This window comes from Sminthopsis crassicaudata, chromosome 5 (assembly GCF_048593235.1).
Source record: "Sminthopsis crassicaudata isolate SCR6 chromosome 5, ASM4859323v1, whole genome shotgun sequence".
In the NCBI taxonomy this organism is placed as follows: Eukaryota; Metazoa; Chordata; class Mammalia; order Dasyuromorphia; family Dasyuridae; genus Sminthopsis; species Sminthopsis crassicaudata.
Window position 1 is genome coordinate 141055582 of NC_133621.1, and position 23065 is coordinate 141078646.

At 36.6% G+C, this 23065-nt stretch overlaps 1 protein-coding gene across 1 annotated transcript in view; it reads left to right on the forward strand.

Annotated features, from left to right (window-relative positions):
• The window catches only part of LAMB1 (laminin subunit beta 1), an 88122-nt gene that overhangs the window by 34971 nt on the left and 30086 nt on the right, over positions 1–23065 (forward strand). Inside the window, exons 14-24 of the mRNA XM_074268335.1 lie at positions 754–889; positions 2279–2437; positions 2676–2803; positions 2986–3109; positions 4285–4489; positions 5263–5406; positions 6593–6824; positions 10828–10991; positions 12479–12703; positions 14546–14760; positions 17764–17860. Coding sequence (XP_074124436.1) covers positions 754–889; positions 2279–2437; positions 2676–2803; positions 2986–3109; positions 4285–4489; positions 5263–5406; positions 6593–6824; positions 10828–10991; positions 12479–12703; positions 14546–14760; positions 17764–17860 — 1829 coding nt within the window. The remainder of the gene's footprint in view (positions 1–753; positions 890–2278; positions 2438–2675; positions 2804–2985; positions 3110–4284; positions 4490–5262; positions 5407–6592; positions 6825–10827; positions 10992–12478; positions 12704–14545; positions 14761–17763; positions 17861–23065) is intronic.

The following is a 23065-nucleotide window of genomic DNA, read 5'->3' on the forward strand; positions in this document are numbered from 1 at the left end:
ATCAGAGTAGGATTTTTGAGTTGGGGGTGGGGGAAGGTTATAAAAGGGAGGAAGTAGAAGAAATGATCCAATTTTACTTTGTTCCTGGAATAATAGGGATAAATAAAAGGATGTATAAATGAACAGGCATCAGCAGAAATTGGTGAAGTGCCACTTACTCAAGAACCTTATAAAACAAATCCTTAGAAAAATTGAAAGTCATTGAAAAGCTATTATTTTCAAATGTGTCTTTTCCCAATAAATTTTATGATGGATTTTTAAATGGTTTAGTAGATAGAGGATTGAACCTAGTTAGAATCACAAAAACATGATTTTGAATCCTGTCCCAGATACTTTGAATTCATCCCCCAGGTAGTCACTTGACTTCTGTCTGCTTCAGTTTCCTCATCTTTAAAATGGGAGTAATAGTCACACCTACCTCCAAGGTAGATGTGAAGATCAAATGAGAAAATAATTTTCAAAGCACTTAGCACAGTGCCTGATATATAGTAAATGCTATTTAAATGTTAACTCTTATTATTGTTAACTTTTCTCTGCTTCCATTTCATCATCTATAAAAATAATAGAAGTACTATTTCACACTGTTATTGCGGGGATAACATATGTATTATGCCAACTTTAAAGCCCTATATAAATTGTGCTGTTACTATCATTATCATTGTTATTATTAATAAAAGTATAAAACAGCTTTTAATGAATACATTTCAGTGTCTGAAAATCTGTAGGAAGTATAACTTTCATTTTCTCTTTCAGCTGCTCAGCAGAATCAGGGCAGTGCTTGTGCAGGCCCCATATGATCGGTCGGCAGTGCAGTGAAGTGGAATCTGGTTATTACTTCACAACTCTGGATCATTACATTTATGAGGCAGAGGAAGCTCACTTTGGTCCTGTAAGTGGGAAAGCACTTAGCATTTGGAGAAGTCTGGGAAGCCTCAGAGGGGCCCTAGCGACTATCTATATAACCCACAAAAAAATAGATCTTTGCTTAATTTGGTGTAGGAAATTCCCTATACCAATGCAGGTTAGCACCTTCTCCACAACTAGTCCTCTTAGTTGCCTAGAACACTGAGATGTTAAAAGACTTGCTCTTAATATCAGGAGGCACATTGACCTCCCACATCCTCCTGGAACAATTGTAAGCAACAGAGGCGAGACTTGAGCCCAAGGCTTTTTAGATTTGTGGCTATGTTTGCTAACAAACATAGCACCCTAGATTCTGAGAAAGAAGAGTTGGCAGCAAAATAAGCATGTATAATCATGCAAACAAGTAATCACATTCATGATTGTGAATGGATGTCCATGGGTTTCCCATAAGTGTTGAGAGCAGCTCATGTTGACCACCAACCAAACTTCTGGTACTGAGCTTCAAAACTAAAATTGTTACTGGATTGAATGGATATGTACCACTCTGTCCTTGAAGAATTAAAGATGCCAATCATAAAGCAAGATATAATCTAGTCCAATTGAAACTCGGACAAATGGCCAGACTCATGGAGCAGTTTATAGGGTAGGAATAGGAGTGGAGTTGGATAACGCTACTCCCTCTGCTGCTAACAGAGAAGCTCCCTTCTTAGAAACTTAAAGACTTAAAAGAGTGGTCTAAAGCAGAGGTGTCAGATATAAGGCTATACATGCAGCCATAACACCTGAATCAGATTAAAATGTTGTTCCTATCTGATTTTAAAATATTGATATAGAAGGAAAGAAGCAGTGGAGAGAGATAAAAATGGGTGGTATTCTAAGTCAATATGTAGCCCAGAAGGAACCTTGTATACAATCTAGTAGACTCCATTTTAACTTGAATTTGATACGACCAGCTAGAGCACAGAGAATTTAAGTGACTTGCTGTGATTCAGAAGAAATACTAGCTTATATTTTCCCCAAATAGTTAGTAGAGGAGGTACACTGTCCTCCTAAGTCCTCCTAACAGCTGGATTTTCCCTTCTGCCTCTCCTTTACTTATTCAATTTATGCTATAGGAGATGTTCCCAACCACTCCTAAAACCACTGTAACTACAGATTTAAAGACAATTTTTTTCATTACACAGGCTGTTTTTAAGCTTATCAAAACTATTAAAGTTTAAACTGCACTAATACTTTGTTTATGCAAATGGCTTTTCCCAGCCAACAGGAATAAAAGACATTATCTGCTGTGAAGGGATAGGTATAAAGAAAACATGTTTTAGTGACTTTACATTTCTCTGCCCTCCTTGAATGTTTTTACTGAAACAGTTTCCAATAGAAAGTAATTCTTTGTTTTCCCCCCACAATTTTTCAGGGAGTCAGCATAGTGGAGAGGCAGTATATTCAAGATCGCATACCCTCCTGGACTGGAGCTGGATTTGTCAGAGTACCCGAGGGAGCCTATTTGGAATTTTTCATCGACAACATTCCATATTCCATGGAATATGACATCCTTATTCGCTATGAACCACAGGTAAAAAAAAAAAAAAAAATTTAAAGACTGTAAGTCAAGGGGGGAGGGGGAGTGAATACTGTTAGAATTATGAATTTTCCTTTTGTGAACAAAATAACGTTCCATTGGAATAAATGAAGTTTACTGATTTCCCTTGTAGGTGTCTAAAAATGTTTACCTTTCTTGATTTGACAAATGCTTTGTTCAGAACATCCTATAAATAGCATTGAGTTAATATGAACATTAAAAATTATTTTAGTTGCCAGATCACTGGGAAAAAGCTGTCATCACCGTACAGCGTCCTGGAAGAATTCCCACAAGTAGCCGATGTGGTAACACCGTTCCTGATGATGACAACCAGGTTGTATCATTGTCGCCAGGATCCAGGTCAGTGTGACACTGATGCAATTTTTATTTCATAGAATTGTAATATGCTGGTTCATTATCTCCTTCTAATTCCCTTGTAGTACAGTTTCTTTGGCTATTATTTTCACTAATGGTTTGGGAAGCATACAGGTTGACCATTGTTTAAAATTCTTAAAGGTAACATTTGTTTTATTCTTTGATAGATATGTAGTCCTTCCACGTCCTGTGTGCTTTGAGAAGGGTGTGAACTACACAGTGAGGCTGGAGTTACCTCAGTACACCTCCTCTGATGGTGGAATAGAGAGCCCTTATACTCTCATTGATTCTGTAAGTGAAATCTGCACCACCTAGCTGCCCTAAGAAAGTGAAATATATATTTCTAGCAAATGGAAAGAAATCTAAATCTATGTTGTTTACTTTAGTTACAGTAGATTTAAACTGAGAACATTCATATTCATTCTAAAAATCTTTCTATCTTATGGAAAGAAGTGGAGTGCTTACTATGTGTAACGTGCTCTCCTGGCAGTTACAATTACTAGCTTAATAACCGGTAGCGCACTCAAGAACAGCCATGTGTAATCTTAAAAGCCTTTATTATACCTACTCACATAATGCCCTAACTGATGCCCTGACTTGTTGGTTCCCGAGTGAACACCTGGTCAGAGGACCCATGTGTTCACTACCAAAACCCTTACCTCTTTTGGCTACCCATCTTGGCTTGGCCACCCAGGCTAGGGAGCCAGAGTGAAGAGCACCAGGTTAAAGAGAACGGTTGCTGCCTGCAGTGGGCTTACATAGGGCCTGTGAGGTCACACACACAGCCAATCAGCGAGAGAGTCACCCATTAAGAAACTATCTCAATATGGCCAGGATCCCGCCCAAGGGCAGTCCTAATATCCACAGAAATTACTTCTGGGCCTCAATCTCCCGATGCACTGTGTCCGCTCATTTAAAGGGCCCTTACAATTCCCTTTCTCTTGTTTTGCGGGAACCGCACATCTCACCAAGCTAAACTTTTAGCACCAGCTATAGTTCACTTGATCCATGAGATGACAGTGTTATGCCCAAGGAGGTACAAAGCAGCAGATCAGTAAACAGAAGTATGACAATGAGAACCAGGCTCAACAGTGGCCCAAGTGTTCAACCCATTCATCAAAGTCATACTCGAGATAATAGGCCAAAGAGGTGGATGCCAATGAGGTAGGATTCAACACTGAGGTGGGAAGTCAACAAGGTAAAACATCACAATTCTAGTTAACAAATATCAGTAGGTAGGTTGTCACAATTCTAGTTACATTTATCACAGTTCTAGACCAATTCTAGTTTCTTACAACTATGCACTAGCCAATGATGTATGAGTTTTATGCAGAATAAGTAAGAAGAAACCAGGGACCTGAGAATGTTGTCCTTATAGAGATTTTCCCAGAATGCCTTGTGTCAGTCATTCATATAATATAATGAGATAAGAAGATCTTTCAAGCAGTGTTTTTTTCCCCCTACAGCTGGTTCTCATGCCGTACTGTAAATCCTTGGATATATTCACTGTTGGAGGCTCAGGAGATGGTGTGATCACTAACAGTGCTTGGGAGACCTTTCAAAGATATCGTTGTTTGGAGAATAGCAGAAGTGTGGTGAAAACGCCCATGACAGATGTGTGCAGGAACATTATCTTTAGCATTTCTGCCCTGCTACACCAGACAGGACTGGGTAGGTGCAAGTTGTTTCATTTGCTGAGCTAGCAAACGTTTTACTATTAACTGAAAGGAAGTAGCTGCTGACTGTGCTGCTATTGAATAGTATACTCAGCATAGTGAGGTTTCTACCAGGGAAACTATCGCTCTCAGCTTGACAGACTTAATGCTGCATCTATCACTTAGTCACATATCAAATGTAAAGGTGGTGGGTTCTTGGGACATCAGGGCAGTTTTTTATATTTTTCTTTCTTTTTATTTTTCATGTCTTTCAATAGTTTAGTACCATTGAAAGACTTTTCAGAATTGAGTTTTAATGGTGAAATTTCAAAGATTTAACTCTACTACTGAGGGGAAAAAAGAAAGGAAAAAATGCTAAAAAAAAAAAAATTTAGATATGGTCAGAAGAACAAGATGGAATCCATTTTTTAAAAATACAGAGTAAGAGTTAAATGCAGTGTATCTTAAGGCCTTTGTTCCAGGGATCTATACACTAACTAAAACATATGAGTTTTATGCAGAATAAGGAAGAAAAAACAAGGGACCTGAGAGTAGTACCCTTATAGGGATTATCCCAGAATGCCTTGTATCGGTCATTCAGACTTATTTCTGCATCCTCTTAGAGATGATGTCGTGAAATACAACATGCTAATGATACCAAAAAGGCAAATGAAAATTGAGGCAAATGAAGGGTAATGGAGTAGCAGAAGGAATTTGCAATACAATATGCTGATTTCTTTTAGTGCAATTCATTTGTTTTATAGATTGTTCTCTTTGTTTGCTTTTCAGCTTGTGAATGTGATCCTCAGGGATCCTTAAGTTCTGTCTGTGACCCTAATGGAGGTCAGTGCCAGTGCCGCCCTAATGTTGTTGGAAGAACATGCAACAGATGTGCTCCGGGCACTTTTGGATTTGGCCCCAATGGATGCAAACGTAGGTTATTCGGGAAAGATTTAAACTTTTTTCTAATTCCAGAAGATTGTGTAATGCCAGATATTGTTATCAGTGTATTTCCAAAAGGCTGATTTTTCACTCCCTAAATACATTATTTGTTTCCAAATTCATTCAAAGCCAGATTCAGTTACATACCCTAGCTTTTGGTAGAATCATAATTGGAAAGGCTCACTGAGTCTAACCCCTGCCCAAATCATGAATCTTCTCTACAAGATTCTCAGAAGTGATCAAACAGGGCCAAGAAACTTCCTAATTGACTAGACTGCTTATTCCAATTTTGGACAGCTCTAATTATAAGAAACTTTTTTCCTTATGTAAAGCACAAATCCCCCTGACTACAATTCCTAGTCATGGGGCTTACTTTTATGTTCACATTTAACAGAAGCTGCCTAATGACTGCTATAGGATGACCTTTAAAATAGTTGAAAATTGCTTTCTTATTCAGTCCTTTCCTACTCCCCCCCCCCCAAGTTTTTGGTTTTCCTCAGTAAGAATGTCCTTGATGATGTTGGGGAAGCTAAGTGACATTGCTTTTTGCCTCAGTTTCTTCAATTATAAGATGGGAATCATAATAGCACCTACCTTAGAGGGTAATTGTGAGGATCAAATGAGATAATATTCATAAAAGCATTTAGCATAGTACCTGACACATGATAGGTGCTTAAGAAATCCTTATTCTCTTTTCTTCCTTTAATGTATCCTAGCATACATTAAAGACAATGAGGATTTGTAACTTTTCTGTCTAAACTCTTTTTTTACCCAAGGGGCAAAGATTTTATTACACTGCTTAAAGCAAGCTAAATCCATAAGTTTTTAGCAAGGAAAAGGGTTTTAGCAATTAACAAGGGGAAAAGACAAGTTCCCTAGCAGAACTTATAATTAACCAGGAGATAGATGTCATTAAGGAGGAAGATGCTATAAAGGCAGTAGATGCAAATAGGCATGACAAGTTCCTAAGGAACTCTTTACTCCATAAAGCAGGTTAACCCTAAAAAGGATTTAGGGAATTAGTGGGGATTATGCCATTGACTAGTGAGTTAACTTCTTAAAGAAGTTTAGTATGGCTTTACAATACCAGTAGGTCTTTTATAGGGGAAATATGACCTTAGGGATTGACATTATCTACTTAATTCTTTCTGAATTTTTTTAACCTCTGTTTCCTCAGCTTGTGACTGCCACATGCAAGGTTCCATTAACGCCTTCTGTGACCCAGTTACTGGCCAGTGTCACTGTTTCCAAGGGATCTATGCTCGGCAGTGTGACCGATGCCTCCCAGGTTATTGGGGCTTTCCAAACTGCCAACCTTGTCAGTGTAATGGGCATGCAGATGATTGTGATCCCATTTCAGGAGAATGTTTTGGCTGTCAGGACTACACTTCGGGTCATAACTGTGAAAGGTATGTGAGAGCTGCCTGTTGAACTAGCTTCAGGAGTAGTAAATCATTACTGACTTACTGATTAAATTCAACTTTCTGCAAATAGTGTCTCCCTACAGATTGCAGAATTCATTTTCTATTTTCTTTATTTTCTATTCTTCATTGTTAGAGAACTAAAAACCCTTAAGAGAAATAATCCAAAATTTTTGGGCTCAAGAAGAAATAATAATGGTGATAGATATAGCTAGCAGTTATATAATGTAACATGCCCTCCTGGAAGTTACAATTAACCAGTCTGTCCTAGGCCCAACAGAGTACCTTTGACCACTGACCTTTGCAGTGTCAACTCTACCCGGCTCACCTCCTCTGAGGCCTTCAAAGGTCTCTGGCCATGATTTCTTGAATCTATAGTTTAATAACCGGTAGTGCGCTCAAGAACAGCCACGTGCAATCTTAAAAGCTTTTATTATACCTACTCACATAATGCCCTGACTTGATGCCCTGACTTGTTGGTTCCCTAGTGAACACCTGGTTAGAAGACCCACGTGTTCACTACCAAACTCCTTACCTCTCTGGGCTATCCATCCGCTTGGCTCAGGGAGCCAGGTTAAAGAGATAGACTGCTGTCTGCAGTGGGCTTATATAGGGCCTGTGAGGTCACACACACAGCCAATCAGCGAGAGAGTCACCCATTACGAAGCTATCTCAATATGGCCAGGATCCCACCCACAGGGCAGTCCTATGTCCACAGAGAATACTTCTGGGCCACTCAAATCTCCTGTTGCGCTGTGGCGTCGCTCATTTAAAGGGCCCTTACAATTCCCTTCTCTTGTTTTGCGGGAACCGCACATCTCATCAAGCTAAACTTTTAGCACCAGCTATAGTTCACTTGATCCATGAGATGACAGAGTGTTATGCCCAAGGCGGTACAAAGCAGCAGATCAGTAAACAGAAGTATGACAATGAGAACTAGGCTCAACAGTGGCCCAAGTGTTCAACCCATTCATTAAAGTCATAATCAAGGAGATAATAAGCCAAAGAGGTTGGATGCCAATGAGGTAGGATGTCAACACTGAGGTGGGAAGTCAACAAAGTAAAATATCACAATTCTAGTTAACAATTAAATATCAGTGAGGTAGGTTGTCACAATTCTAGTTACAATATAGTACATTAAAGATTGCAAAATTATTTATAAACATCTCATTTTATCTTTGCAACAATCCTAAGAGGTAGGTGCTATTATTATATCCCTATTTTACAGATGAGGAAACTGAGGCAGCCAGAAGTAAATGACTTGTGCGTAGTCATATAGCTAGTGACTGAAGCAGGATTTAAACTTAGTTCTTCCTGAGTTCAGATGAAGTCCATTGTACCTAGTAAAAACAATCAAGACCTAAGGATGACCACCTGCCTCCCCTTGGTGAATGGCAAACTAGGTAAAAGAAGATAAAAAGAAGATACATGACTCCATATAACTCATTACCACTCTGAAGTATGAGGAGGGAAGCCTAATGTGCCTTTTGGTCTCTGCTTTATATAGAACATCACAGATATTTGACAGAACTACTTGCCTAGTAGGGAATTATAGTTTAAAGATTATATAGATATAGATAGATATTTAATTATTTTAAATTATATTTTAATTAAAGATTATAGTATAAAGACTATAGGTTAAATATATAATATATTAAATATTAATATAATGATTATATAATATAGCATTGTATTATGCTAAATTATAATTTATCATTATATTATTATAATCATTAAATATAAATTATAATATTATATTAAAGACCATAGTATCCAGAAACTATTTTATAGGGAACTTAAGACTCATGTAAATGAATATGATGTTGTGGACTAGAGAGTTGTCTTCAGAATCAGAAGGACCTGGTTTCAAGAGCCATCACTGACCTGCTAGTTGTGAATTAAAGCTCTCAGTGTCCCAAGCATCTCTGTAAACCTAAATTGCTAAAATAACATTCTAAGATTTTCCTCCCTGAGAGTTCCTGAACAGCAGTCAGTACTGTCATATAAAATTTTAAAAGCAAGTAATACAAGGAAATGGATCTCATTGTATCTTTCTTAAAATTATAATGTCAGAATTGATGTTTAACTTTGACTCTGAATTATCATACTCAAGGGTTCTTTGATTGTAAAGGTGTTTGTTTTTTTTTGTTTGTTTGTTTTTGTTTTTGTTTTTGTTTTTTTTGTCTTGTGGTTCATTATCACATGGTGGTAGGTTCCTTGGACCTACCCCTGATTTTGTGCTTAAGAGACCTAAATTCTAGTTCTGCCATTTACTAACTATTTGATCTTGAATAAGCCACTTAACTCAATACACACACACACACATACACACACACATATACATATATAATATATATTATGTATATACACACACACACACACATATATATTATAGGATTGTTGTGAGGATCAAATTAAATTATTCATATTAAAATACTTTTTGAAGAAATAGGAATTAGGGGGACTCTGTATCTGTGATTTATTAGTATAAAGAATTTCTGGGAGAAAAAGAACCAATTATTGGGTTAGTAAAAGGTTAAATGATTCATTCAAAGTCAGTAATATATGTCAGAGGCCAGACTTGAATCCACATCTTCCTAATTCTGAGGTCATCTCTTTGTCCATTGAAGCATATTGCCTCTCTTCTGTTGGTACAGCAGAAAGAGCACTTGAAGTCAGGAAAACCTGAGTTCACATCAAATCTCGGGCACTAGCTGTGTGATCCTGAGCAAGTCACTTTTTTTGCCTCAGTTTCCTCATATGAAAATTGGTGACTGTTAGGATTATTACTAGGTGCTAAGTCAGTTATCTGGTACTTAACAGTTCTCTAGTTCAGAGTTCACACCTTTAAAGGAGTTAGCTGGACTTCACAGGTGATAATATCACCTACCTCCCAGGATTGTTGTGAGGATAAAATGAGATATTGTGAAGTGCTTGGCAAGCCTAAAAGTGCTATGTAAATACTAGTTATTATTATCACCATCATTGTTGCTATTATTCACTCAACAATGGTGTACAAAGGCACATGTATGCCTATAGTTAATTATTTCTCCATGTCCATAGAGGCCGGATGAGGAAGACTGCTGTTTTTGAAAATTTCCTACATGTGTTTCTTTCATTGTTCCTATTTTATTGAGAAAGGGTGAAGAGCAGAGCAGGAGGGTGCAGATGGGAAAGGGGAGTCGAAGGATGCATTGAAAGGAAAAACAGCAATGACTTTTCCGATTCTAGTTCAGAGCCAATCACATTGTGAATAGCTTTTGAAAGGATATCCTGTGTGAATATTTGTGATATTGCTATTCATGCTTGCCATTTTATGTTCAAATAATGAAGGGTTTTATTTTGCCTGGGGGAGATTGGGAGTGGGTGTGAGAGGAGTGAAGATCATAGCCTAGGTCTGGATAAAATATAATTTTAATAAATGTTTGGAATTCTGAGATAGAGTTTGAGCCAATTTCTCATTATTTTTTTCCCCTCATCCTCAAAGTTAATCAGAGTTCAAATCCTATGAACTTGACAGGGAAGCTCTGATCTCAGATTTCCCTGTAGGGAATGTAGGGAAATCTAACTTCTGTTTTTGCCAGGTTCTATTTGAATAGATTTCACTTAGGAGATCTTAGGAAGCCCTATTTAAAATAGTTTTGAAGAATAACTATAAAATTGCAGCATCTAGGCAGATTTTCCTACCATATAACCCTAAGTGCCAAGGAAAATACCTTTACAATAGTACAATTCATGATCTTTTGGAACAACACTTAATTTTATAGAATGTTTTTATTCTTTGAACCAGCCTCCTATCATCTATTTTTTTCTTGAGCTATTTAGGTCCAATATGCTTTTCTTTCAAAAGAATAAATTACAGAGTGAATTTGCCAAAACTAGTGCTTAACTAGTTGTATTAACTATGAGAATATTGCATTACAGGCCATTTCTTCCTCTCAGTTTCTATAATGCTATGTTGATTTTTCTAACTGGTTCATGCTTGTTTTAGGTGCTTGCCTGGCTATTATGGAGACCCTATTATTGGTTCAGGAGATCACTGTCGGCCCTGCCCCTGCCCAGATGGTCCAGAAAGTGGACGACAATTTGCCAATACCTGTTATCAAGATCCTATTACTTTGCAGCTTGTATGTGTTTGCAATCCTGGATACCTAGGTAAATGGCAGGCATGTATTTCTTTGTAGTCCAGAAAAGGCAAAGAGTAAGCAAAATGGTAAATTTTTTGTGAAATATGCCCACCACACCTGTCTAAAGTCAGATAGTTTCATTTTCATAGTAAATAAAAATTAAGGTCTCATGAAATATTCTTCTACCATTTTTACACATTGATTATGCATAATAATAATGGATAACAGAAAACAGGAGTGACATGGAGCTTATGGATAGTCCCCAAATCCATCAAATATTTTGCTGTGGTTACTAAACAACAGGAGGAATGGATTTTAGTTTCATTTCCTTTTCTTACCTCTGGCCAACCTCTAATAATGATAACAAGCAATGAAATGGTCACTGGTACACAATAGAAGGCAAAAAAGAGGAAAAGCAAGAGACTGGGACCATCCATGCTCATTATTCAGCCTCAGTGTGTCATGTATATTCCATTTTCTTATTGTTTTTGGACCTTTGTTTTATATATCTTAATGGAAAGAGTATAGCTTCTGGAGTCAGAGGACTTAGGATCAAATCTCAGGACACTAAGGTCCTCTGTGATTTTGGGCAAATCAGTTTTCACTCTCTCATCCCTGGATCTTGACTTCATCTCCAAAATAAGGGCATTGGAATATATGGTATCATAGGTCCTTCCCACCTATAATCCTTTGGTGCTTACTGAATTCACCTGCCTTACTTAAAATAAGACCTATGTTTAGCTCACTCACTGTGAAAATGAATTCTCCACTCCCCCTTTTCCCCCATTTTTAATCCTTGCAGCTATTTTCACTCAGGACTTTTGTGTTTGTGTAGCTCTTGGCAAATATTTACACTAGTAGCTTTGAGATACCTGTGGGGAAACACTCAGCATCAATGTCACTTTTCCTTGTTAACAATCCTGAAGCTTTTAAATAGAAATGTTTCCCAGTTACTTGGCAGGTTCTTAGATTAAAATATTGTAACATATGATCCTACATCTTCTAAGGTTTATCTCCTTTTGCGTATCTGTTAAACACAACATTTCAATGTAGATAATACTAGTAGAATGGTAAGGTTAAGCCATGTTATTTTCCCTTCACAATAAGAATATGATTAAATTTAGAAGTCTTTTTCCATAAAAGTACAATCTATCACTAAAATTAAACATATTATCAGATTAAAATTAACTTTAAAAAATATTTAAAAATTAAATAAAAATTTAAATTAATTACAATTAAAAATATTAATTGAATATGAATTGAATTGAAGGAGCCAGGATTTGAATTCAGGCCCTCTGACTTCAAATGCAGTTCTCTTATTACTAAATACACTTAGCATACTCTTATGCTGCCCCCTGCCTCAATGGAAGGGAACATTCACAGTGACAAAAGATAAGCTCCTTGAGGGTGGAAGTATGCTTCTCAATCTTTGTCAACATTTTATCATTACATAATCCTGACCCTCAAACATTTTAGGGAAGTTGCTGAAATGCTCTTGATTATTTTTGTCAACAGGAGCCAGATGTGATGAGTGTGCCTCGGGCTACTTTGGGAACCCGGGAGATGTTGGTGGGGTGTGCCAGCCATGCCAGTGCCATAACAATATCGACACAACTGACCCAGAATCCTGTGACAAGGGGACTGGAAGGTGCCTCAAGTGTCTATATCACACTGAGGGTGAAAACTGTCAGCTTTGCAAATTTGGATATTATGGAGACGCGCTTCAGCAGGATTGTAGAAGTAAGAGACTAGAATACTATCTTAATCTCTGCTTTTATTAAAACAGTTATCAATCTGACCTCAGGGATTGGAGCTGTATGATACTGATTTATTTAAGGAATATGTGTTTGCACATGTGAATTAATATTCCTAGTAATATTTCTTTTAAATGTAGAAAATTGTGTGATTCATATTTTGCTACTTTTTTCACCCTAATCTTCTGGTCTATGTCAAAGACTCTGGAATCAATCATCCCATTGGCTGAGCTAGACAGCTTGGAAGAAAGTATTACTTATGTAGCTATTTAATAAGATGATATGCTACTCCTTTATTGTTTTCATTTTGAGTATGATACCTCTGAGATGATAGCTATAATAAAGGCTTTTGGACTATAAATTTATGAGTCATCATGAGACAAAATGAGAGATAATTGATAGATAACTTGAGAGTTCTATTTGATGATATGAGCAGAAGACTTGGAAGTCATCCATTCTATTGGGTGGATATTCTATTTGCTTTATGCAAAATGTACATCACTCTGAATCAGTGAGTGAAAAAGTATTAAGTGCTTCTGTGTAAGAGGAAGTATCAGACTTATAGGAAGACACAGATAAATTTTGCATAGGTTGGGCAGGAAGGAATAACTTGCAAGTTCTTGAAGGAAATGTATTGGAGAAGCAGAATCATTGTTGATAGTCTGCAACCGTATATTAAGGACCTACTATGTTCCATGCACTGTTAGACACTGGATTGATTAGGAGTTGGACAAATTAAACAACAAATAGAAAAACTTTTAAGGTTTCTGACAACTCATGATTTGGAATCTTTCAATTGAAGGGGCAGAATCAGATTGACATCCATGAAAGAGCATCAGGCTTTGTGCCTGTTCCATCTCTTGTAATTCATTGTTTTCTTCTTATCAAGAGATTATCCATGGTCATTTCCTGTTGCTATTAAACTCAAGCCCCCGAGGCTCTAGCTTTTAGACAAACATCTCTGGTATGTTAAGGAACAGCAGGACTGAATTCCTTGAAGATATGGAACAAAGCACACTTAACTTGAGAGGTTCCTATCTACTTCAACAAACATAATTTATATTCTTCCCTTTGCTACCTAACACAAGCATTCACAATTATTACATTTTAATAGCCATTTGCTTCTTTTTTGATTTGCATCCCCTGTTCTTTGTTTCCTCTACCATAATGTCCAACATGTAATTAACATTTTTTGACTTGCTGGTGATGGTGCAAAACCAGTTTATCAAAACTGCAAAATTTGTTTATGCAAAAATCATGTCACTCAATTAGTGAATAAAAAGCATCTATTAATTGTTTTCTGTGTGCCTTCACTAACCCCACTTTCTCTTCCAGAGGCATCTGGGTTCAGAGACAAAATATAAATCAGAGTGATTGGGGGACCTTGACTTTTTTAAGCTAAGGTCTTTCTCAAGTCTAGTTTTATCCCAAAGGCTTTAGAATGCTACTAGAGCTTCTTGAGTAGAAAAGTGATATGCTTACACCTCTGTTTTAGAAATATCATTTTGACAGCTGTGGGGTAGTTAGGAAAGACTTCACAGGACAGTAGAATAATAAATTTAGAAGTGATAGTGAGCCTGAATGTCAAATTGTCATAGAACCTTAGTGGCCATCTCATCCATATTGTATATAAAGGAACCCTACCATCTCCTACAATGTCTTTACCCTGTTGACATGGGGATGTCAGAGGGACTTCTTCTCTCCTTCACTTTTCTCCTATATCTTAAAGGTTTTGTTAAAAGAATTTACAGGGAATAGGACAGGAATCAGACTATTGAAGCTTAGTACTATTTTCCATTGCCTTTTTGTTGTTATTCTTATCTTGCAGAATGTGTTTGTAATTACCTGGGTACAGTCCAGGAGCACTGTGATGGCTCTGACTGTCAATGTGACAAGATAACTGGTCAATGCCTGTGCCTTCCAAATGTGATTGGGCAGAACTGTGATCACTGTGCACCTAATACCTGGAACCTGGCCAGTGGTATGGGATGTGAACCCTGCAGCTGTGATGCTGCCCATTCTTTTGGCCCATCCTGCAATGAGGTAAGGGGGCAGAAGTTGTTGATCATTGTGGCTCATGGAAGGTGCCTATCTGAGCCATCCCTTGGGTCTAAATCATAATGCCATAGTGACTAGTGTGTATTGAAGAGCTATAATGGAAGCTGCTCCTCATATTGAATGGAACTGAATTGCTTTTTGATTCTGGTCAGATGAATCAAATTTCTATTACAGCTGTAAAGGGGACCAAACATCTGTATCCATTGTCATGCCAATAGTGTCATGTTTCCTAGAGACACACTGAAAATAAACTCTTCAAGTCAAATACAGTCAAAGGTGACCTTCAATTCCAGCTTTGATTTATGTGGATAAAAGCATGGCAGAGAATAGATGTAAACAAAAGTACAGCACAATAGGGAAAGACTGCCTTGACCATTGAGATCCCATTTGGATTCCTTAACACTTAGAGGAAAATAACCTTTTCTCCTAGCTAGCATAAACTGTGCCTTTCTTAGTAAAAGAAAAGCATTCATGTTTCTGTATTTCATCAATAAATTAATGCATGTTTATTAAGCAACTATTATGCATCTAATAGAAAAGGCAATGGCAGACTATTCCAGTATCTTTGCCAAGAAACCTCCAAACAATTGAATAACTTAAAAATACATCTAATACAGTGTTAGGCATTGAGGATACAAAGGTTAAAAAAAAATAAAAGAAATAATTCCTACTTAGGGATTCTATCTTGGGAAACAATATGTACATATATAAATATGTTAAAATATAATAAGTATAAAAATGATATAAATAGCATAAATTCATATAAAATATTTAAAGTAAATAAATGAAAAGTATAAATAAAAAATACAAGTTAGTTCCAGAAATGCTTCATGTAGAAGAAAGTGGTATTTGAGTTGCATCTTGAAGGAAATGAGGGATTCTGTGACATAGACATCATTTATGTGATGTCCTGGAATCAGTAAAGAGCCACTAGAATGAGGAGAAAAAAAGTGATATGGTTGCTTTTGTTGTTCAGTCACATTTGACTCTTTATGACTCATTTGGGGTTTTCTTGGCAAAAATACTGGAGTGATTTGCCATTGTCCAGCTCATGAGGAAACTGACTTGTGTAGGCTTACACAACTAATAAGCATCTGAGGGTGGATTTGAACTCACATCTGTGTAAAAGAAATTGTTTTCTCAGCTATGTGAAGCAATGAGTGGAAGTTCTAAGAGGCAAATCTAGAAAACAAAACATAAGCATTTCCTAATAATTAAGCCAAAAAATATGGGCCCCCTAAAGAGATGATGGGTTCCTCCTCTGTGGAAGTTTTCAGAGACTAGAAGATCACTTATTAGGGAGGTTATAATAATGGGCTATTTGTGTGGCTAGGTTGGACTAGGTAACTACTGATTTATTTTCAGATTCTCAAATTCTTTGATTCTCCGGTATACAGATTAAAGTGGAAAGATATTCAAGTGAGAAAAACTAATTAGAGTAACAATGCAATGGTCTAGACAAATGATGACAAAGACTTCTATAAGACAATGGTTGTATAAGTAAAAAGAAGTTGAATAGAAGAGATGTGGGAGGAGAAATGGCAAGGATTTGGTAACTGGTCAGATATGAGGTAAGGGCGAGTGGAGAGTCAAAGATAAACCCAAGATTACAGATCTAGGAGATTGCCTAAATCAATAAATGGAATGGCACCATTTATTTATCTATAAACTAATAAGATTTATTAAGCACCAGTCAACACATTTGTGCTTCATCTGCATAAGGGAGTTGATTGAGGACTGAGCCTTAAGGTATGCTTATAGTTAGTGAAAATGACTTGATAGAGATAGAAATAGCAAACTAGAGTGAGATAGGTAGGGGAAAAGCCAGGAGAGAGTTAGCAAGGGGGAAAAAAAAACAGAGAAGAGAGAGAATAGCTAAAAGGGAGGGTGGTCAGCAGTGTCAAATGAAGGGGAAAAGTCAAGAAGGATGAGGATTAAGAGTAAATTACCAGGTTGAGCATTTAAGAGAATTTAGTGAAGAAGTCAGAAGACTCTGCAATATATTGAATAAACAGGATGGAGAAAACCAATGTTATCTGGTTTCCCTAGCTTTCCCTAGGGCTTTGGTGGAGAAAGACAAGGGATTTAAATGTAGATCAGTACCTTGAAGGGATGGATTGGGCAAATTTAAAGGCATCAGGGAAAAGACCAGGAAACAAAGAGAAATTGAAGATTAAAAAGAAAGAAGGAATAATTTATTAATGAATTCTCTTTTAAAGAGAAAAAGTGGAAGAAAGGGATTGGTCTGGCAAGAAGGGTTACCTCATCTGGGTTGAAGAATGAAAGAAGGAGAGATCTCCAGGAGATCATCCAGGGAAATAAGGACAAATGGACATAAAGAAGCTTACAAGGGAGGTCAAACTTCAATTTTCATAGAAAAGTCAGAGGAAAATACTAACATGAGAGGGTTGGAATAGGGAAAAATTTGAAGAGAAGGTTTGAGAGAGCATCTTCTGTTGGGAGTGAAACAGGGCAACAGGAATAAAAGGCTTTCCTGGCAGTTGTGAAGGACAGGGCAGCTAAGTGGTGCAGCAGATGGACTGCTGGACTTAGAGACAGGAAGACTCATCTTCATGAGTTCAAATCTGGCCTCAGATACTTAACTAGCCAGGTCACCCTGGGCAAGCCACTTTTAATCCCCTTTGCTTCAATTTCCTTCTTATAAAACAATCTGGAGAAGGAAATGTTTAACCATCCAGTATTATTTCTTAAAAAAAAAAAAAAAAAAAAAAACCCAAATGGAGTCACAAAGAATCAGCCCTGACTAAAACAACTGAAGAACAAAAAGTGAAGGACAAATTGAATTTAGGTAACAGATCTGTAATGGATCCATTTAACACAATTATCTTTATTTATTTATTTGTGGATAGGTTAATCCCCCTTTTCTCTTCACCAACTTAACTAAAAATCTAAAATATCCTTTTATAGTAAAATCTAAATAAATTTTTGTGTTTTTTTTAATATGTATGTGTGTATGTTTGATAACAGTTCACTGGGCAGTGTCAATGCATGCCCGGCTTTGGAGGTCGAACTTGTAATGAGTGCCAAGAGCTGTTCTGGGGAGATCCAAATGTGGAGTGCCAAGGTAATTCCTTTTTCCTTTTCTTTGTATTCATTCTGTGTTAGATGCCTAGTATCTGCAGTGTTTTGTTTTCAGCATTTATTGACCTAATAAGGACACATAAAATTGATATAAGATGTCTTATTATGTCTGTTTACTAAAACAAAGGCCATTCTCAAAGGAGGTAATAATAGCATAAACCATAAACCGCCATGGGTTATTGAGAGGATCAAATGAGATAAATGAGAGGATCAAATTGCACTTAGTACAATGTCTAGCACATAGTAAGTGTCCTGCAAATATTAGATATTGTTATTAATTCAGATTTGGAAACATTCTTGCACTATTACCTATTTCACTTTGTTACTGTTAACTTTGACTTTTTCTAATTATAAATGTCGTGTTTCTCCACTAATCCATGAAAGCAAGGATTGTATCTCAGAATTCCCCACTGTGCTAGACACTCAGTAACCACTCAAACATAAACATTTCTTGGATGAATTAGTTAATGAACTTCTCATTTGCTGGTATTCAGTACTTGAGTTGGAAAGGGGAGGAGGATTGAGGAAAAGGATGTTGGTTAAAATAGGGGAGGACAAGGGGAGAGGAGCAGTGAAGGTTCATGCTCAAACCAAGTTTTTGTTTGTTTGTTGTTTTTTTTTTTTACTGTTCTGGAACTTGTGTTTCTTGTACATGGAGAATTTTTCTTGTTATCTTGTGAGTGAATGAACCATGAGGTTTCTCATCAGTTTGATAAGTAGGGTATTCAGAGAGTGGGGATCTGCCTACATGTGTCTACACAAAAGCATATTATGATACATTCAAAGAATACTTCTTATTATTTACTGTGTTTTGCTGAATAGAAATTAGGAGTACTAGGTGCTAATCTTAGTTTCACTTTCAATGAGCTCTATGATCTTGGCCTGTTTCTTCATTAATCCAATTTTTTCAATTTACAAGATAATCATCAAAGTTGTTTCTAGTTATGAAATGCTTTCATTCTTTGGTTTAGATTTCAAATAAAAGATCTTTTTGTTTTATTCTATGACTTTTGGCAACTGGAATGTCGATTAGATTGTAAATTCAAATCCCCTTGTCTGAATCTCACCATCCCTAATTGTACCAATATTTGCCCATTATAAGGCTGAATGATAATAGTGAGAATTTTTAAGAAATGTATATAATGGAAATCTTAAGCTTGCCAACTGGGAGTGAAACACAGGGGGAAAAAGAGAAGTAAGGAGACAAAAGAAAGACAGAGAGAGGAAAAATAGGAGAGAAGAGAGAAAAATGAGAGGGAGAGAGAAAAGAGGGACAAAAAGATGAGAAAAGAGAGAGGGAAAAAATAAATGTATTCCATAACCAGAATGGCATTTTCTCAGGGGATAAAACTTATTAAAGCCAAATGAATCACAATGGTTGCAACAACATAGGGATTAAGCAATTGTTTTTTGGTTGTTACTAGATTAATTTTCTGTGAGAATTTTAAAGAGAAAAATTTATGGAAAGAATTAAATAAAGTATTTATAGAACTTTATTCTTAAGTAAAAAGTATAAATCAGAACTAGATTATAGCTATTTTCTTTAGTTTCTCATACCTAACTTGTTGCATTTTCTTCTGTTGACCTTTATTGGGGAATTTTTTTTATTATTATTTTGAGTGAAGAAAGAAATAACACAGACTCAAACTAGCAAGACATTTGTGATCCCTTACATAATGCTAAACTGTGATTAAGATGTGGTATTTAGAAACTGGATACTCTGTGTTCCTTTGTTTTAAATCTATCTCTTCATTAACAGCAGGAATTCTTCAAATAGTGAACAAAACCAGAATTTAACATCTGATATGTTTTAAAAATTGAAATTTAGCCAAGTATTTGTAGCAATATCTTAGATTAGATTAAAGTCTCTTTTTTTCCCTAAAGAGGAAAGTGTATTTTCTATGCCTTCAAATAAATTCCTCTTCATATGTGGCTCTCCCTCCTGTAGAAATGTTGGTGTATTTGTTACTAGATAGAACCTCTCAAATACCCAACTCCTACTTCCAGTGGAAGGTTAGTTACAAATGGTACTGGTTTCTCCAAGAGGAGAGGAAATTCCAGCTTGCAATCTAGTTTTAAATGTTTGAACCTTGCAGTGCCCCCAAGGGCATACTTTTCTCTTGGCCCTGTCTCCAAAACTACTTATTTCCAGATTCTATCAGCATGTGTCATTGGCAAAATTGGGTTCGCTGCCAGGGTTTTCTGACCTTTTTTGCTCCAGGTCGACTTTTGTTGGAAAGCATGAAAACCCTGTTACCCCAAGTCAGATTGAATTAGAGAATTGTTCATTTATTACTCAGAATTCTTTTCCTCTTTTATCTTTGCTTTAAACTTCCTGCTATAAATTCATCAGAAGGGTGACATTGTAAAGGAACACTGCCAACTTGTTCAGGTCAAAAATTATAGACCTTCTTTTAGGAACTTTGACTTAGGGGCAGATCTATGGTATGCATTAGGCCTCTTCCTTTTATTTCTTTGATCATTCCTTCCATTTGGGAAAAAGGTCAGTCCATTATGTAGAAACTGAAAATAAGGCTTAAAACATCTGAAATTGTAGAAGATTAAAGCCAAAAAAAGAATTTTGAGATCATGTAGTTCAGCTTCATGTTGCAGATGTAGAAACATATATTGAAGCTCACACAATTAGTTAAAAAGAGTCAGGACTAGATTACAAATCTATGTATTTGTATTCTTTGTATTACACTGGGTTGCTTCTTGATTAATAGAGCAATTTAGACAGTAAGCCAAAGAGAGAAAAATAATCCACTGGGTTTTGGATTCAGGGAGTGCTTTGGTTTCTAGTTGTTTAAGCTGAATCATGTGTCAATCACTTGCTCACCTAGGATGCTTTGTAGTTTTGAAAGTCCAGTCTGGTTGCACTGTGAGGAAGATGGCAGGGAGGTTTAACAAGGGGATGGTGTCAGCCCACAGGTCTGCCAGCTGATGTTAAAAAAAAAAAAAAATCTGAGATCACAAAATCAATCAGTAGGCAAGATTTTATTAAGGGCCTACTGTACAGAAAGCACTGTGATGAGTGCTGAGCATACCTAAACAAAAAGTCAAATGATTTCTGCCCTCAAGGAACTTAAATTCTATTGGAAAAAATTAAACATGTTTTAGAATTCATAAGTCTATGGGATATAAAAATAAAATAGTAGCAAGGTGATTTGCAGCATGGGGAATCAAGAAAGGCCTCTGGTATGAAGTGGCACTTGAGCTACATATTAAAAGGAATAAATGAGGCACAGGTAGAGAGGCAAAGCCATCCATACATGTGAATAATGTGTGCAAAGATATAGACAGGATATGGAAAAACATATAAAGAATGGTAAGTAGACAGGTCCAACTAGAACATAAAGTACACAAGAAAGTGTAATATGAATTAGCTGACTAGAATTGGGTTTTAAGGACTTTAAATGCCCCAAACAGGACTTTATATTTTATTCTAGAGGTGTGTGGGAGCCACTGAAGCTTCCTAACCTGAAGAATGACCATGATTTAGGAATATAATTTTGGAAACTGTGGAAAACAGATTTGAGAAGGGAAAACACATGAATGAAGAAAGGAGACTATTTAAGATGAAAGCATAGCCAGGAGATGATGCAGGCCTAAACTAAGTTGGTTGTGGTATGAGTGGAGAAAAGGAGATGACTCTGAAGAAAGGCTGTGGATGTGGAGTAAACAAGACGTGGTAACTGATTCACAATAAAAGGCAAAGGATAGTAAAGAATGGAAGGCAACTTAGCTTTGGAACTTGGGTGACTAGAAGAATGATAGTGTTCTCAACAGAAATAGGAAGAGGGATAAATGGCTTTTAGGGGAAAAGATAAGTTTTATTTTGACATTGGGTTTAAAATGTCTGTGGGTCATCCAGTGGAAGTGAACCATAGAAGAGCTGAAGATCTGCATAAGATGTGTGAATTTGGGAGACACATACCTAGAGGTTATAAATGTATCTGTAAGAGTTAATGAGATAACTAAGAAAGATGATATAGAAAGAGGTGAGGGTTCAGGATAGAAACATTGGGGTATACTCACATTTAATAGGTAAGAGGAGAGTGATAATCCAGTAAAGGACACTGGAGAATAAACAAATAGGAGAAAAACCAAGAAAGCTGGGTCATAAAGAGTCGATTTAGAAAATGTTTCTAGATGATGGATATGGCCAACATTATCAAAAACCAAAGAGAGCTCAAAAAGTGTGCTACTTGAAACAAAAGATCTTGGATTTATCAATAAAGAGATTATTGGTAGTCTCAAAGAAAGCATTGTCAGAAGTATTGAGGATGGAAGCCAGATGACAAGAGTTTTCAGGAGTGAAATGGGTTGGTAAAAACATGGAGGCAAGGAATATAAGCAGTTTTGAACTAGATGCTTAACTTTGAAAGGAAAAGAAGATCCAGGATGTTAGCTTGGGCATATGGTAGGGTAACATGAAGGAAGATTTGAGTGTGTATGAAGTCATTGGAGAAGGATGTGTTTAAGGAGAGATTAAAAATGAGGGATAAAGAAGAGATGATCTCTGTATCTTGAGCAGGATTTTGGGGAGGGACAGAGGAAATAGGGCCAGTGGTTTACCTAGGGGGTATAAAAATAGGATAGATCATTTGAAGTATGAAATCGCAGAGTCAAGTGATGGCTTCAAATATTTTTGTGAAATATTATCATGAAATAGTGGTGTATGTAGCTTGAGGAAGAAAAGACTTGGAACTGCTATTTGGGGAAGTATGGTAATCAATCGGGGAAAAGTAAAAGAATTTTCTTGCCTAGTAGGGGTTCTTATGAGGTCAGATAATAGAAATTTGCAATGGGCCCAATCAGATTGGTTACGTCTTCCTCTTAAGATGTTCAGCAGTGGGTCAGAAATGAAGGCAAATCAACAAGACCTCACTGTAACACCCTTTTACATTCTATACATTAGATTTGAGCTGATTCAAGGCAGGGAATGTCTTTTGCTTTATTTCTTTTATCTTTTTTTCCTCAAAAGCTTAACAACAGTTCCTGATATGTAATAGGTACTTAATGAATGCTTATTGACTTTCAAAATTATTTTTCATGTTTATTTTATTTTAGCTTTTTATTTCCAAAATATATGCATAGTTTTCAACATTCACCCTTGCAAAACCTTGTGTTTGAAATTTTTTTCTCCTTTCCTTCCCCTCACCTCCTCACTTAGACAACAAGTAAT